Here is an 18685-nt window from a genome sequence, read left to right as displayed (position 1 = left end):
ATTTGTTTATTATAATAAGAATTTATGTCAGGCCATGTTACAACAGTTGAAAATTTTCACAGAAGCTTCAAAGGCGTTTTACAAAAAGTGCTGCATGTGAAATGCCATGGGAAAACAAGCCTAGACTTTTGCATAAGATTTTCTAGTTCATCTTTTGTGGCTTGCCATAACCCTTGAGAAACAGAACCTGAGTTCTGTGAGAGGGAAGTGATAAACTCCTATGAGGGTATTTAAACTGTACTTTTACCTGAGCATTCTCCACTCTCAGTGCTGCTACACTGAATGTGACTCTCATCATGTCCCTGATACAAAACATCATCCTGCTGCTGCTCAGCATCAGTCTAGTTCAGAGTCGTTCTATAAAGGTGAGCTAACAGAAATTTTAACAACATAAAATGCATTATGAGTAATTTAGAGTAAATCTGAAGATGCCTTTTTCAAATATCTACATATGTACTTAATAAAAAGTTCAGCTCACAGACATTTTAAATATTTATCAACCAGGCATTGTTTAATGAGACCTCTGAGGAGACTGGTAAGATTCAGACTCTTAATTAATTTATCTATACAGTTTTGAAATTTTACAGCTATGTTCATCTTTGTTTTATTGATTTCTTTAAATCCATTTCAGATAACAGCATTGACCGGGATTATTTCTCTGTATCTGCCATAATTGAAAGAGCCAACAAGAATGTTGGTAAGATTGGAGAAAGAGAGAGAGAGAGAGAGAGAGAGAGCGAGAGAGAGAGCATTAATTTGATTAAATACCAAAGCACAATATAATGTACTCATGTATTTATTCTTATTCTAACCCAATGTATGTATATATATATATATATATATATATATATGTGTGTGTGTGTGTGTGTGTGTGTGTGAGTGAGTGTATATAACTATAATAGGAAAAAATTTTGAAAACAATCCTCTTGGCTACTTGGCCTGTTCAAAAATGAAGGATTCTGATTGTGGTATTATATATTGTAGGTATTTTCATGAGCATCTGGTCACATAGTAACCTGGCAAAGAATGGCATAGTTATACTAGTGTAACTGGTCGGGTTAGAATGAATATAAATAGGCTATATGTATATTATAAAATCAACTCTTATCATACGCATGCAGCCCAGTAACATTTTAGCAATAATACACAACTAGATTTCACTTATGGATTCAACATCAGTATTTTATTGGTAGAAAAAAATGTCTGATATTTCTTACAAAAATGTGTATTCTGCTTTCCTCTGTGCTTTGTGAGTGTTCAGTTCCATGTGACAGAAGTGTTTAGCAGTATTTTAGTACGTTTTTCAAATCTTTTATTAATTTTAATTAAATATATGATGTCCACTGATGACTGTCTAATTCCCATTTAATAACTGCTTCTGTGGAAGGTGCCTTTTCACTAGAACGAGTTTCAGTGTTTATGGGACATATTTTAAACATGCACAATTGATACATTTTCAACAATCAACAGTAATAGTTTTAATTGAAAGAATCGTAGGTAAAGCTTGCCAAAATTCCTTCTGGTTTTTAGTGTTCTGTCTTACTTTAATTAATACAAAAGTCTGCTGTTTCCTTAAGAGAAAATATCTTTAAAAATGCATACACTAAGAATCCTAGTGTCAAATAGACAATTGTGTTTTGCTGCACAGGAAAGTTAAAGGGTGAGTTCGCCATTGTACATGGTGACATAGCAGTGTACACTGGGCTCCAGAATGCAGATCCATGTACTTCACGTGGGTGCAAGTGGCGCAAGGGCAGGGATGGGAAGGTTAATGTGCCCTTTGTCATTTCCAGCCAGTATTGTGAGTATCACTTCTTACCTGGTTTCAAAGTAATATGTGTCAGAGTGCCATTAACTATCTTTAACAAGCTTCCCTTCAATCTGTCCTACAGCATGCTCTGAGAGAAGTGTTATCGAAAATGGGCTGACGTCCTTCCAAAAGTCGACCTGTATCCGATTCAAACCTCGCACCAATGAAGAAGACTACATTCATATAATCTCAGACACTGGGTATGTCAAAAGTCCTAATATTGAAGACTGTTTTTAAGAAACATATTGTCAAACTGTTGCTTTAACTCCCATCCAGCTCTCATGTAATGAAAGCAGTCTTGAATTTATTCTTTGCTGTACAGGTGCTACTCTTTCGTGGGTCGCAGGGGTGGAGAGCAGGTTGTTTCCCTACAACGCAACGGCTGTGTTTACCATCATATCGTCCAACATGAGCTTCTCCATGCTCTGGGATTTAATCATGAACAGACTCGTAGTGACCGTGACAAGCATGTCAGAATCCTCTATCAAAATATTATACCTGGTGAGCAGAGCAGGAATTTCTCACTTTCTATTTCTTGAATCTCTAGTGAGAATTATGAGTTGGAGTTATCTATAGGGCAGTAGCTAGTATAGAAGCATTCTGAGTTTCCATAAATGAAGACTCGGAAAGCTTCAATATTAAGTAGATAAATAATTTCCATCTATTTATCAATCAGAACAAATAAGATTGTGGTAAAACATTTGTCCTTACAGTTCCGCTTCAGGTTGCATCATAAGGGAATTTGTCATCATCTAGTAATACACATCTTGTGTATCATCTAGTAAAGCATGAATAGAAAAAAAAGGCTTTGATCAAATTTGTAAAGTAAATGGCATATAAATATAAGAATGATTGAAAATGTATAATTAATCTAGAGAAAGGGAGATAGAGAGAGAGAGAGAATGAAGGAGGAGAAAGAGAGAGAGAGAGAGAGAGAGAGAGAGAGATGCACACAGTGCTTTAGGAAAAGGTAGAGGCCTTTGTTCTGACAGTCAGAGAAGACAAAAAAAACAACAACAATATAATTATGTGATTCATGTGTTCACAGAACAAGTACATAATTTTAATAAAGTTGACACCAACAATTTGAACACTCCATATGACTACAATTCTGTCATGCACTATTCGAGGTAAAGTATTATACTTTTTTAAAAATGTATTTCCTCAAAGTCATTGTTCTAAGGCCAAAATATTAATTGCAAACACACTATGTTGGTCCAGGTTTGCTTTCTCCAAGAACAGGGAGCCGACCATCATCCCCATACCAGACAATAATGTTCCCATTGGACGTGCCACTGAGATGAGCCCCAATGACATTCTACGTGTCAACAGGCTGTACTGCAGTTAAATGAGTCACTCTCAACATCACCAGTGTATTTCAAATGCTTGCAGAATATGTTCAAGATTGAAAAGGCTGTGATGTATTCTGATATAACTTTTCTCAATTTTCTCAATTTTCTCTCTAATTTAACAAATTAGAAAGCAAGTTGCGAGAGCAGCCATCTGGGTTCATTTCACTTAGAGTTTCTAGTAACTTGTGATCGTTTCTCAGTTCTGCTTTTACAGAGTTTGCTTTTATTTTCCATGTGCAGTGTTACAGTCAATTAAAAAGAGTGCATACAAAACAACATCTGGATTCATACTGTGATAACAGGAGGTGGGCTGCATCTTTCTTAATTTTTGAGTTAATCGATCCCTGACTCAGAATTGAGTAAAAACAGGCTCATATGGTGGCCCTGAAGGGCAAGGCACCTATATAAACAAGACACAAAAAACAGCCACAGAAAAAAGAGGAGCAACAAAAAAAGGAATGCTCTCTTTCTGGAAAACGTTGCAAGCTAAATGCTAATGCTACAAGGCACTCTCTGAGTCACCATCAGAAACAGCCATATGGATGCCACAACAAACATGGTCACCATTATCCATTAGCTATGTAATGTTAAATGAATAATTTTATAATTTCCGCTAAATACATAACTGAATACAATTTTTTGGTCAATATTATGGTAAAAGTAGGTCAGTATGGTAAAAGTATAATATTGACTATATGGACAAAAGTATATGGACATCTGATGATAACACCCATATGTGGTTCTTCCCCAAACTGTTGCAACAAAGTTGGAAGCACACAATTGATACACTAGAATGTCTTTGTATGCAGCAGATTTAAGATTTCCCTTCACTGGAACTAAGAGGCCCAGTGATGTTCCAGCATGACAATGCCCCTGTGCACAAAGCGAACTTGGTTTGCTTGACATAGTTTGCTAAGTTTGGAGTGGAAGAAATGGAGTGGCCTGCACAGAGCCCTGACCTCAACCCCACTGAACGCCTTTGGGGAGAATTGCAATGCCGATTGCGCCCCAGGCCTTTTCACTTGACATCAGTGCCTGACCTCACTAATGCTCTAGTGGCTGAAATATGTATTTACTATACCTATACCTAAAGATACATGTAGCACTATAAAATAGTTGATTTTGTTTGAAATAGTTTATTGTGGCTTATTAATGTTAATATAGTATCACTGGTATTATCATAATAGCTAGTTGTAAATGGTAAGATAAAATTCTTTCTTTCCTTCTTTCTTTTTTTAACACTTCCCCTTCAGTATAGAAAAATATTTGAAGAAATGTGGTCTTTAAAACAGGTTTTGGGGAACTTCAGACCTTGGTTGTGTAAAAGATATAAATCATAAAGAGAGAAGGTGTAGAAATGTTTTACTTTAGAATGTAATTAAAAAAACATCAGCAGTTGAAAACACTCTGCACTATAACAATCAATCAAATTAACTGTGTTATACTTATCATTTCATCTTACCTAATGCACCTTCAACTCTCAGATGAAGGCAGGTGAAGTCATAAGCCATCTTGTAATATTACTGTATTTTGTATAGGCCAACAAACAAATAGGGGGGATGCATGAGTCACAACATTTTTGATTAGAACATAGTCAGAGCCAGCAGCAGCTCATGACCATAGATTTTGGTGGGGCAGGCCAACATTAATAAAGACATAGCCTCAAACAAAATGATGTCCAGAGGCTATAAAACTTGGATGTAACATAGGAAACAGGCAGTTGAGAGTTGACAACATACAATCATCCAGCATACAGTCTAGCAGCTCAGTCTGAGAGGTTTTAGATGTATCTTCATCTGTGTTCAAGGTAATTAATCAGAGCTCAGAGGTTTCAGCAAAATTTCCAAAACTCAGTCTCATAAAACACACAAAATGCCCGAAACTAGACCAAAAGATTTGACCACTGGAAAATCAAGACATGTTTCTTCTTTTCCTCAGGCTTTGCAACAAGTAACAGGCTTTGTTACTTGTTTCTGATGTATGGACAGTATCCACTCTGTACATTTATATTTACATTTATGGCATTTGGCAGATGCCCTTGTCCTGGCTGCTAATTATTCTCTGATTGTGGAAGGAGGAAGGGTGTGCATATTTTTGCCCATCTTGTTTCTGAATGTTGGTTTACTTTTTTGGAAAAAAATGAATACATATTGAAATCTGTTGTGTTTTTTTGTTGTTACCTGAGTTTTTTTTTTTCTTTTTTAATAGAAGCTGTTGAGGACCACACAACTTTTATTTAACTCCTGATAAATAAAAACAAAGAATTGATGTACTTTTTTCCCCAAGACAATACTTGTATAAGCAAAACTTTTTTCAACCTCGCTCACATGTGTGTGAAAAGTAAGAATAACCTAAGTGGATTTAAAAGAAGTGGAATGTGCAATTTTTTTTAAATTATTACCTTTAACTGATTAACCAAGAAGCAATGGCAGTAAATGATTTACATTTTTAATCAAACAGAAGCTGTGTGGCGTGCGTTGGAAATTCCATTCACCTGGCTTACCCCTCAATTACTGCAAAACTTAATATATAAATTAAAAACTAGCGGACCAACCTTCAGACAACAAAAACTATAGAGAAGGAAAATAAATATTCAGACATTTTGTTATTTTTTGTTACGATATAATTCTTGTATGTATATATCCACTTCAGATTTAAATTGCAAAAAAGTATGTATTCACAATATACTAGAATATTCTTAATGTACTAGAATATTGTAGGCACTCTGACACCTTTCTGTTATAGCTTTTTCAGCAATTTGTCCTACAGCAACTCTTCTGTGGGATTGGACCAGATGGGCTAGCCTTTGCTTCCCACATGCATCAGTGAGCCTTGGCCCATGACCCTGTCGCTGGTTCACCGGTTGTCATTCTTTGGCCCACTTTTGGCAGGCACTAATCACTGCACACCAGGAACAACCCCACAAGACCTACAGTTTTGGAGATGCCCTGACCGCTGTAGGCTGTATTAGGGTTGAGCGCTTCTGCGGTTGGTGGGATGGAGAGATTTACATTTATATTACATTTATATTTATGGCATTTGCCAGATGCCCTTATCCAGAGTGACTTACGATTATCTCACTTATACAACTGAGCAGTTGAGGGATAAGGGCCTTGCTCAATGGCCCAGCAGTGGCAGCTTGGTGGTGCTGGGATTTGAACTCTCAACCTTCCCCATCAGAAGTCCAGTGTCTTAACCACTGAGCTACCACTTCCCTCTGAAACCATTCCTGACAAGATGTTGCACAGTTGATTTCTGCAAGTTCTGTGTGCATTTGCCAAAAGTTTGATTATCTTTTTATGTCACTGTATTTCTTAAAAAATAAATAAACTTGTAATTTTACAAGTACATTTTCAGCCCATTCCCCTTGTACATGTCCCTCAGCTAAAGTTTTTTCATTGATAATACATAGTGTGAAACCAAATGAAATAGTAACAAAAGTATCAATTTCACTCTGATTTGGACTCAGCAAATGGAATAAGTGTGAAAAAGACCTAAAATACAGTTTCGCTTTGCACATTTTTGGACACCTGCTTTATAAATATACATTTGATTATTATAATAAGAATTTATGTCAGGCCATGTTACAACAGTTGAAAATTTTCAGAGAAGCTTCAAAAGTGTTTTACAAAAAGTGTTGCATGTGAAATGACAAGAAAAAAAGCCTAGACTTTTGCACAAGATTTTCTAGTTCATCTTTTGTGGCTTGCCATAACCCTTGAGAAACAGAACCTGAGTTCTGTGAGAGGGAAGTGATAAACTCCTATGAGGGTATTTAAACTGTACTTTTACCTGAGCATTGTCCACTCTCAGTGCTGCTACACTGAATGTGACTCTCATCATGTCCCTGATACAAAACATCATCCTGCTGCTGCTCAGCATCAGTCTAGTTCAGAGTCGTTCTATAAAGGTGAGCTAACAGAAATTTTAACAACATAAAATGCATTATGAGTAATTTAGAGTAAATCTGAAAATGCCTTTTTCAAATATCTACATATGTACTTAATAAAAAGGTCAGCTCACAGACATTTTAAATATTTATCAACCAGACATTGTTTAATGAGACCTCTGAGGAGACTGGTAAGATTCAGACTCTTAATTAATTTATCTGTACAGTTTTGAAATTTTACAGCTATGTTCATCTTTGTTTTATTGATTTCTTTAAATCCATTTCAGATAACAGCATTGACCAGGATTATTTCTCTGTATCTGCCATAATTGAAAGAGCCAACAAGAATGCTGGTAAGATTGGAGCAAAAGAGAGAGAGAAAGAGAGAGAGAGAGAGAGAGAGAGAGAGCATTAATTTGATTAAATACCAAAGCACAATATAATGTACTCATGTATTTATTCTAACCCTATATATATATATATATATATATATATATATATATATATGTATATTAGTATACATTAGTGTGTATTGGGAAAAATGTTGATAACAACCCTCTTGGCTACTTGGCCTGTTCAAAAATGAAGGATTCTGATTGTGGTATTATATATTGTAGGTATTTTCATGAGCATCTGGTCACATAGTAACCTGGCAAAGAATGGCATAGTTATACTAGTGTAACTGGTCGGGTTAGAATGAATATAAATAGGCTATATGTATATTATAAAATCAACTCTTATCATACGCATGCAGCCCAGTAACATTTTAGCAATAATACACAACTAGATTTCACTTATGGATTCAACATCAGTATTTTATTGGTAGAAACAAATGTCTGATATTTCTTACAAAAATGTGTATTCTGCTTTCCTCTGTGCTTTGTGAGTGTTCAGTTCCATGTGACAGAAGTGTTTAGCAGTATTTTTAGTAAGTTTTTCAAATCTTTTATTAATTTTAATTAAATATATGATGTCCACTCATGACTGTCTAATTCCCATTTAATAACTGCTTCTGTGGAAGGTGCCTTTTCACTAGAACGAGTTTCAGTGTTTATGGGACATATTTTAAACATGCACAATTGATACATTTTCAACAATCAACAGTAATAGTTTTAATTGATAGAATCGTAGGTAAAGCTTGCCAAAGTCCTTTCTATTAATTTGATTAATTACTTTAATTAAAAAAAATATATATCCTATTTTATTAATTACTTTAATTAATACAATAGGCTGCTGTTTTCTTAAGAGAAAATATCTTTAAAAATGCATACACTAAGAATCCCAGTGTCAAATAGACAATTGTGTTTTACCGCACAGGAAAGTTAAAGGGTGAGTTCGCCATTGTACATGGTGACATAGCAGTGTACACTGGGCTCCAGAATGCAGATCCATGTACTTCTCGTGGGTGCAAGTGGCGCAAGGGCAGGAATGGGAAGGTTAAAGTGCCCTTCATCATTTCCAGGCAGTATTGTGAGTATCACTTTTTACCTGGTTTCAAAGTAATATGTGGCAGAACTCCATTAAGTATCTTTAACAAGCTTCCCTTCAATCTGTCCTACAGCAAGGTCTGAAAGACGTGTTATCCAGCGTGGGCTGACGTCCTTCCAAAAGTCAACCTGTATCCGATTCAAACGTCGCACCAATGAAGAAGACTACATTCATATAATCTCAGACACTGGGTATGTCAAAAGTCCTAATATTGATGACCATTTTTAAGAAACATATTGTCAAAGTGTTGCTTTAACTCCCATCCAGCTCTCATGTAATGAAAGCAGTCTTGAATTTATTCTTTGCTGTACAGGTGCTACTCTTTCGTGGGTCGCAGGGGTGGAAGGCAGGTTGTTTCCCTACAACGCACCGGCTGTGTTTACCATCATACCGTCCAACATGAGCTTCTCCATGCTCTGGGATTTAATCATGAGCAGACTCGTAGTGACCGTGACAAGCATGTCAGAATCCTCTATCAAAATATTAGACCTGGTGAGCAGAGCAGGAATTTCTCACTTTCTATTTCTTGTGCTTCTGAGAATCTCTAGTGAGAATTATGAGTTGGAGGGCCATTCAAACAGATTTTTCCTAGTGGATGGAAACTTTCCAGACTTAGTCATGAACTCAGCATAAGAAAAGGCTATTTCCAGGACATTCAAAGGTCCTTGCACCTGGAGGTCTATCACTGTTAGATCTGATGCATTATGTTTGAGTATCTCTTCAAAGCATAAAAAGTATAGAGTTTTGTAGAAATTGTTGAACTAAGGTATCCTTAGGTATCCCTGAACTGGAGTTATCTATAGGGCAGTAATTAATATGGAAGCATTTTGAGTTTCCATAAATGAAAACTCGGAAAGCTTCAATATTAAGTAGATAAATAATTTCCATCTGTTTATCAAGAATTTATTTAGAACAAATGAAATTATGGTAAAACATTTGTCCTTACAGTTCCGCTTCAGGTTGCATCATAAGGGAATTTGTCATCGTCTAGTAATACACATCTTGTGTATCATCTAGTTAAGCATGAATAGAAAAAAAAGGTTTTGATCAAATTTGTAAAGAAAATGGCATTATAATATAAGAATGAATGAAAATGTATAATTTAATAATCTAGAGAAAGAGAGAGAGAGAGAGAATGAAGGAGGAGAGAGAGAGAGAGAGATGCACACAGTGCTTTAGGAAATGTTAGAGGCCTTTGTTCTGACAGTTAAAGAAGACAAAAGAAACAATATAATTATGTGATTCATATATTCACAGGCAAAGAAGGCAATTTTAAAAAAGTTGACACCAACAATTTGAACACTCCATATGACTACAATTCTGTCATGCACTATTCGAGGTAAAGTATTATACTTTTTTTTAAAAATGTATTTCCTCAAAGTCATTGTTCTAAGGCCAAAATATTAATTGCAAACACACTATGTTGGTCCAGGTTTGCTTTCTCCAAGAACAGGGAGCCGACCATCCTCCCCATACCAGACAATAATGTTCCCATTGGACGTGCCACTGAGATGAGCCCCAATGACATTCTACGTGTCAACAGGCTGTACTGCAGTTAAATGAGTCACTCTCAACATCACCAGTGTATTTCAAATGCTTGCAGAAAATGTTCAAGATTGAAAAGGCTGTGATGTATTCTGATATAACTTTTCTCAATTTTCTCAATTTTCTCTCTAATTTAACAAATTAGAAAGCAAGTTGCGAGAGCAGCCATCTGGGTTGATTTTGCTTAGAGTTTCTAGTAACTTGTGATCGTTTCTCAGTTCTGCTTTTACAGAGTTTGCTTTTATTTTCCATGTGCAGTGTTACAGTCAATTAAAAAGAGTGCATACAAAACAACATCTGGATTCATACTGTGATAACAGGAGGTGGGCTGCATCTCACTATCTTTCTTAATTTTTGAGTTAATCGATCCCTGACTCAGAATTGAGTAAAAACAGGCTCATATGGTGGCCCTGAAGGGCAAGGCACCTATATAAACAAGAAGAAAAAAGAGGAGCAACAAAAAAAGGAATGCTCTCTTTCTGGAAAACATTGCAAGCTAAATGCTAATGCTACAAGGCACTCTCTGAGTCACCATCAGAAACAGCCATATGGATGCCACAACAAACATGGTCACCATTATCCATTAGCTATGTAATGTTAAATGAATAATTTTATAATTTCCACTAAATACATAACTGAATACAATTTTTTGGTCAATATTATGGTAAAAGTAGGTCAGTATGGTAAAAGTATAATATTGACTATATGGACAAAAGTATATGGACATCTGATGATAACACCCATATGTGGTTCTTCCCCAAACTGTTGCAACAAAGTTGGAAGCACACAATTGATACACTAGAATGTCTTTGTATGCAGCAGATTTAAGATTTCCCTTCACTGGAACTAAGAGGCCCAGTGATGTTCCAGCATGACAATGCCCCTGTGCACAAAGCGAACTTGGTTTGCTTGACATAGTTTGCTAAGTTTGGAGTGGAAGAAATGGAGTGGCCTGCACAGAGCCCTGACCTCAACCCCACTGAACGCCTTTGGGGAGAATTGCAATGCCGATTGCGCCCCAGGCCTTTTCACTTGACATCAGTGCCTGACCTCACTAATGCTCTAGTGGCTGAAATATGTATTTACTATACCTATACCTAAAGATACATGTAGCACTATAAAATAGTTGATTTTGTTTGAAATAGTTTATTGTGGCTTATTAATGTTAATATAGTATCACTGGTATTATCATAATAGCTAGTTGTAAATGGTAAGATAAAATTCTTTCTTTCCTTCTTTCTTTTTTTAACACTTCCCCTTCAGTATAGAAAAATATTTGAAGAAATGTGGTCTTTAAAACAGGTTTTGGGGAACTTCAGACCTTGGTTGTGTAAAAGATATAAATCATAAAGAGAGAAGGTGTAGAAATGTTTTACTTTAGAATGTAATTAAAAAAACATCAGCAGTTGAAAACACTCTGCACTATAACAATCAATCAAATTAACCGTGTTATACTTATCATTTCATCTTACCTAATGCACCTTCAACTCTCAGATGAAAGCAGGTGAAATCATAAGCCATCTTGTAATATTACTGTATTTTGTATAGGCCAACAAACAAATAGGGGGGATGCACGAGTCACAACATTTTTGATTAGAACATAGTCAGAGCCAGCAGCAGCTCATGACCATAGATTTTGGTGGGGCAGGCCAACTTTAATAAAGACATAGCCTCAAACAAAATGATGTCCAGAGGCTATAAAACTTGGATGTAACATAGGAAACAGGCAGTTGAGAGTTGACAACATACAATCATCCAGCATACAGTCTAGCAGCTCAGTCTGAGAGGTTTTAGATGTATCTTCATCTGTGTTCAAGGTAATTAATCAGAGCTGAGAGGTTTCAGCAAAATTTTCAAAACTCAGTCTCATAAAACACACAAAATGCTCGAAACTAGACCAAAAGATTTGACCACTGGAAAATCAAGACATGTTTCTTCTTTTCTTTAGGATTGGCAACAAGTATATCACATGTAGTTCTGATGTATGGACACTGGTTCACTAGGCCACAGACTAAGAATACTATCAGTCTAATACACCCTCTTGGGGAGGTAATGTGGTATGAAAAACTCACAGACAACAAAACTATTTAAAAAAAAATAACAAAGTGGTAATTTAAGTATTCCATGAAGAGGTCAGTCTTTAGCCATCATTTGAAGACAGCCAGTGACTGTTATCTAGATATCTAGGGTAAGTTCATGCCACCAGTAGTAGTCACTAGTCACACTTCTTGATGATTAAGTAATCTTGTGCATTTCATTAGTAACGCCTGGCTGGTAATTATTCTCTGATTGTGGAAGGAGGAAGGGTGTACTTATTTTTGCTCACCTGGTTTCTGAATGTTGGTTTACTTTTTTGGAAAAAAATGACTACATATTGAAATCTGTTGTGTTTTTTGTTGTTACCTGAGATTATTATTTTTTTTTATAAAAGTTGGTTAGACCACACAACTTTTATTTAGGCCCTGATAAATAAAAAAACAAAGAATTGAAGGTGGGTGTACTTCCTTTTTCCCAAGACAATATAAGCAAAAAAATTTTCAGCCTCACTCACGTGTGTGACATGTACGAATAACCTAAGTGGATTTAAAAGAAATTACCTTTAACTGAGAAGCAATGGCAGTAAATGATTTACATTTTTAATTAAACAGAAGCTGTGTGGCGTGCGTTGGAAATTCCATTCACCTGGCTTACCCCTCAATTACTGCAAAACTTAATATATAAATTAAAAACTAGAGGACTAACCTTCAGACAACAAAAACTATAGAGAAGGAAAATAAATATTCAGATTTAAAAAAAAAAAAAATTTGTTATATAAAGAAGTTCCAGTGCATATATCCACTTAAGATTTACACACATAAAAGTATGTATTCATAATATACTAGAATATTCTTAATCAACTAGAATATTATAGGTGCTTTCGGCGGTGGACAGGGGTCAGCATGGCACTCTGACTGGTCTGCGGCTACGCAGCAAGCTGCAATGCACTGTGTTCTGACACCTCTCTATCATAGCCAGCATTAGCTTTTTCAGCAATTTGAGCTACAGTAGCTTTTCTGTGGGATCAAACCAGACCAGCATGGCTTTGCTCCCCGCATGCATCAGTGAGCCTTGGGCACCCATAACCCTGTCGCCGGTTCACCGGTTGTCATTCTTTGGCCCCCTTTTGGTAGGCACTAATCACTACACACCAGGAACACCCCACAACTTCAACTTTGAAACTGACTGTTCACTTGCTGCCTAATATATCCCACCCCTTGACAGGTGCCATTGTAATGAGTTAATCAGTGTTATTCTCTTCACCTGTCAGTGGTTTTAATGTTATTACTCATCGGTATGTATATGAATACGAATAAAGAATGAAGTTCTATCAAGTAATGTGAGTCGAGACGGATGCAAATGCAGTTAAAGTGTTTTATTGGAGGGGCAGGCAGAAAAATCCTAAACATGAATCACACTGGTGAACAGAAAACAGGCAGAGCAAGGCAATATAAAGAACATAAAAGAGGAAACAAAACAACATCCAGAACACAGAACCTCAGTAAAGCCAAGTGGCAAACACTGAACAATACTTCGCATAAGACAAGGTCACATGGGAGGTTTAAATATAATAACTAATCAAAGGGCAAACTGAGAACAGGTGAGACTAATCATGACACATTTGGGAGACAACCAATGACAATACAAGGGAGAAGACAGGACATGAATCAAAACAAAAACACATGTGGCAATGCAAACAAAGACATGACAACATGAAGCGTGTGTTTCGGGCACGCTGAACGCTTCTGCACACAGCGCTCGGTGCGATGGAGAGATTCCTGACAAGTTCTCAGTGACAACATTAATAAACAACATTGGAATGGAAAAAGCTACAGAACGATAGCAAAGACTTTTGACATCTCTATCAGTACAATTGGTTCAATAATATGCAGGTGGAAAGTTCATGGAACCACAGCTAATCATCCCTGGACAGGTGCGCCATGCAAGATTTCACAATGTGCTCTCAGACTAACGATAAAGGAAGATAAGAGATTAGTTGCAGGATGTCCTGAAAGCAGAAGGAACAGCAGTTAAACAGAGAATAACAAGCAGTGAACTGCACCACAATCATCTCCATTCCTACACTCCATACAAAATTCCTCTGCTAAAAAAGAAGCGTAGAGATGTGCTTCTAAATGCATTCAGATAAATCGGAAATCTTTTGGAAATCTTTTTGGATATACTCTGGTCAGACAAACAAAAATAGAACTCTTTGGAAATAATTCAGGTCAGAAAGAAGTCTTGATTATCAACAGCAGCTCAGATTTTGGTGGGGCAGGCCCACATTAATAACTATATAGCTTCAAACAAAATTATGTTGATTAGATATCACACTTGACTTATGCTATAGGCTATTATATTAGTGAATCTTTAGAGTAACCATGTAATAGGCATTTAAGAGTTGCTAACATACAGTCATCGTCATCCAGCATACAGACTAGCAGCTATATGTAAAAAAAATAAATAAAATAAATAAAAATATGATGTAAAATGTACCTTCAGCTATGTTTGAGCTAACATTATTAGCCAGAGTTGACAGGTTTCAGCTACACTTCCAGGCCAACTACATCTCAAAAAAACATACAAAAGACCTAAAACTAACCCAGAACATTTGGGCATTGGAAAACGGAGACATGTTTCTTCTTTGCATTGGGAAACAAGTATTTCACACGTGTATTTGATTAAATTCAGATTATTGGCTATAAAACAAGATATTGGCTGCCACTGACTAGTTTTAAACTAGCTCAATCTCGCAACCCAGTCAATAACCTTCCTGTCTGCTCCTTCTCCTCCACTTAAAATGTTCGTAGAGCAAGCATGGTGCAGTGCAAATAGAGATCCATAGGGGCAAGATTAACACTTGTTGAAGGTCCCATTCTTGACCACTAGGTGTAATAATAACTCTGTGGAAGCTACTATAAGTGGGGCAGTACATGTGCTGCCCCGTGTTCTAGAGCCACAAGCAAATCAATGGAAAATCAGCTTATATCTGTCAAATATCAACATTGTTAACTCACTGTTCACTCAAAAAATGGTAAATAGTCTTTATACAGTGTTTAAAGTGTATGGAGTTGTGAATGAGGACTTTATGATGATTTATATTTGTTGAACGGCTGATGCGCCAGCTGCCCCTACGGATAAGTCACTACTGTCCCGTGAACACCATACCCACACTGAAGAACAACGGTGGGCGCATCATGATGTGGGGCTGCAAGCAGTATTGGGGCATTACACGTGATGAAATGAGACTTGAATGGAGCGATGTACTGGGACATATTGGAAGAGAATTTAATCTCATCTGCCAAGAAACTGAATCTAGTGAGAAGACTGACATTTCAAAAAGACAGCAACCCCAAACATATAGCCAAAATAACTCAAGAAGGCCTTGCATGGCCTAGCCAATTTCTTGACTTTAATCCCATTGAAAACTTCTGGAGGATTTTGAAATTGCCAGACAATTAGATGGATCTCATAACCTTGGGGAATTGTAGGTGATTTGCCAAGAGTAGTGGCCACAATTGAACCTCAAAAAGCAAATTACTTCTTACTGTGGATGTCTTAAAGTTGTAATTGCCAACAACAGCTTTGCAACAAAGGACTGTTGTTAATTTGTGGCATCTTTTTTTTGTGATACTTTTTCTTTATCATGTTTTTTCTTTTTTTTCTTTTTTTTTTTTTTTTTTACCAAATGTTTGTTTATGCTTATGAATAAAAAATGTTATGTTCATACTTATAAGCACAAAGTAAAAAGACATTATGTGTATAAATTTGAAGTGGATACATGCACTTGAATATGTATATTATAACAAAAACAAAAGTGTCCGAATACTTATTTGACCTCACTATATTTTTGTCTGAAGTTTGGTCCTCAACCTTCTAATTTGCACATTTTTAGGTTTTGCAAGAAAGCTACAGCATTATCACTAAAAGAAGCTAATAACCTCCAGTTTAGCACTGTGCAAACTGCATGCAAATTGGAGTTTTTATTTGTTGGGATACTGTGGTTGGATATTAAGAAAAATATCATAGCGCATTTATAAAGACTAACCCTAAAGGCTCTGCCTTTGACCGAAAAAAAAAAAAAAATACCATGTCATATGGCTAGAAAAAATTGAAGAGAAGAATATATCTACTATATTTCTATACATATGCACTGTATATATATATATATATATATATATATATATATATATATAGATAGATACACACACTGATCAGCCATAACATTATGACCACTGACAGGTGAAGTGAATAATATTGATTATCTCGTTACAATAGCACCTGTCAAGGGTTGAGATATATCAGGCAGCAAGTGACCAATCAGTTCTCGAAGTTAATGCGTTAGAAACAGGAAAAATGGGCAAGGATTAGAGAGACTTTGACAATGGCCAAATTGTGATGGCTAGATGACTGGGTCAGAGCATCTTTGTTCCTGGTATGCAGTGGTTAGTACCTACCAAAAGTGGTCCAAAGAAGGACAGGTCGTGGGCACCCAAGGCTCACTGATGCGCATGGGGAGTGAAGGCTAGCCCATCTGGTCCGATCTCACAGAAGAGCTATTGTAGTACAAATTGCTGAAAAGTTAATGCTGGCTATGATAGAAAGGTGTCAGAACACACAGTGCATCGCAGCTTGCTGTGTATGGGGCTGTGTACCTGCAGACAATTCAGAGCGCCCATGCTGACCCCTGTCCACTGCCAAAAGTGCCTACAATGGACCGCGGAGCAAAGGAAGAAGGTGGCCTGGTCCGATAAATCACATTTTCTTTTACATCATGTGGAAGGCCTGGTGCATGTGCTTCGTTTACCTGGGGAAGAGATGGCACCAGCATGCACTATGGGAAGAACGCAAGCTGGCGGAGACAGTGTGATGCTCTGGGCAATGTTCTGCTGGGAAACTTTGGGTCCCGTCATTCATGTGGATTCTATTTTGACACATATCACCTACCTAAACATTGTTGCAGACCAGGTACACCACTTCATGGCAACGGTATTCCCTAATGGAAGTGACCTCTTTCGGCAGGATAATGCGCCCTGCCACACTGCAAAAATTGTTCAGGAATGGTTCAAGGAACATGACAAAGAGTTCAAGGTGTTGACTTGGCCTCCAAATTCCCCAGATCTCAATCCAATCGAACATCTGTGGGGTGTGCTGGCCATCAAGTCCCATCCATGGAGGTCCCACCTCGCAACTTACAGGACTTAAAGGATCTGCTGTTAATGTCTTTGTGCCAGATACCACAGCACACCTTCAGAGATCTAGTGGAGTCCATGCCTTGACAGGTCAGGGCTGTTTTGGCAGCAAAAGGGGGACCAACACAATATTAGGCAGGTGGTCATAATATTATGGTTGTGTATATATATATATATATATATATATATATATATATATATATATATATATGTGTGTATATATATATATATATATATATATATATATATATATATATATACATACACACACAGTATACATATATATATACATATAAATAAACATCACATATCTTGGCATTCAATGTGGACAGCAAAGAAAGAATTTCATTGTTCAGGGAAACTTGGTTTCCTCACTTTATAATTAGTCAGTAACGCCATCATTTTGTCCATTCAGCCCGAGAGCTCGCATGAAAACAAGAGGCGGGATTTATCGAACGAACCTATCACATCCAATCATAACCGATCACATCCAAACATAACCGATCACATCCAATCATAACCGATCACATCCAAACATAACCTATCACATCCAATCATAACCGATCATAACTGATCATATCCAATCATAACCGATCATATCCAATCATAACCTATCATATCCAATCATAACCGATCATATCCAATCATAACCTATCACATACAATTATAGCGCGATGGAGGCGTTGCCTCCTCTCACGTGACTTTCATTCTCAGTGACCCCCCACTAAACCCACGGCGCGTTATGGGGTCTCTGTCAATGGGCTGAGGGGAGGCAAGCCTGCGCTGTAACCTTACCTGCGGGTGTCGCTGTTGGACAGTATTACTTTATAAAAACGAGTGACTTTTATACTTTTAATGTCATTTTTAGTAATATTTGCGTCGTTTTATATTTGTAATATCGATTATTTTCTCATCCAATTTTTTGAGGAGACACTGCCTCCCTTGCCTCCTCGGAGGAAACGCCCCTGATGTATATATATATATATAAAATGATATTAATCCTGTATTTTAATGTTTGCTGGTTCTTGCTTCTGTTTTAGCTAAATAATAATTAATAAATAATGGTTAATATTAATTAATAAATAGTGTTTGTGTGTGTATGTGTGTGTGAGAACCATCTCAAACAGCAAATGTCTTTACATGTAGCCACTGTACAGTCATACGTTAAAATGCACACTTTATCATAATATCCTTGCAGGTATACAAATATAGTGAAGATGAGTGTCTAAACCCTGTTGAATATTGTTTGACTGTAGTATTTTTTTTTTCAGGAAATAATATAATTATATAATATATAAAAAATGCATGTAAAATTGTAAGGACCATAAATGGCCCATATTCGCACCCAGATCGGTTTATGTTAATTCTCTCC

The 18685-nt window shown here is 36.7% G+C and overlaps 2 protein-coding genes across 2 annotated transcripts; both read left to right on the top strand.

The window, feature by feature from the left end:
- Window positions 1-221: 221 nt before the first annotated feature.
- On the top strand, window positions 222-3438 carry LOC117596092 (high choriolytic enzyme 1). Its single transcript, XM_053229606.1, has 8 exons — window positions 222-365; window positions 505-535; window positions 632-697; window positions 1649-1801; window positions 1893-2010; window positions 2133-2311; window positions 2859-2940; window positions 3032-3438. Exons 1-8 carry the CDS (start codon window positions 297-299, stop codon window positions 3156-3158), a joined length of 825 nt encoding a protein of 274 aa, XP_053085581.1. The 5' UTR covers window positions 222-296; the 3' UTR covers window positions 3159-3438.
- A 3518-nt stretch (window positions 3439-6956) lies between these two features.
- Window positions 6957-10378, top strand: LOC113546724 (high choriolytic enzyme 1). Its single transcript, XM_034299787.2, has 8 exons — window positions 6957-7072; window positions 7212-7242; window positions 7339-7404; window positions 8369-8521; window positions 8613-8730; window positions 8853-9031; window positions 9797-9878; window positions 9972-10378. The coding sequence occupies exons 1-8, from the start codon at window positions 7004-7006 to the stop codon at window positions 10096-10098; spliced, it is 825 nt and encodes a 274-aa protein (XP_034155678.2). The 5' UTR covers window positions 6957-7003; the 3' UTR covers window positions 10099-10378.
- The last annotated feature ends 8307 nt before the right edge of the window (window positions 10379-18685 follow it).

The sequence above is a fragment of the Pangasianodon hypophthalmus genome, chromosome 25 (assembly GCF_027358585.1).
Source record: "Pangasianodon hypophthalmus isolate fPanHyp1 chromosome 25, fPanHyp1.pri, whole genome shotgun sequence".
Lineage (NCBI taxonomy): Eukaryota > Metazoa > Chordata > Actinopteri > Siluriformes > Pangasiidae > Pangasianodon > Pangasianodon hypophthalmus.
The sequence above is the reverse complement of the archived record's forward strand: the minus strand, read 5'-3'. Positions and strand labels throughout refer to the sequence as shown.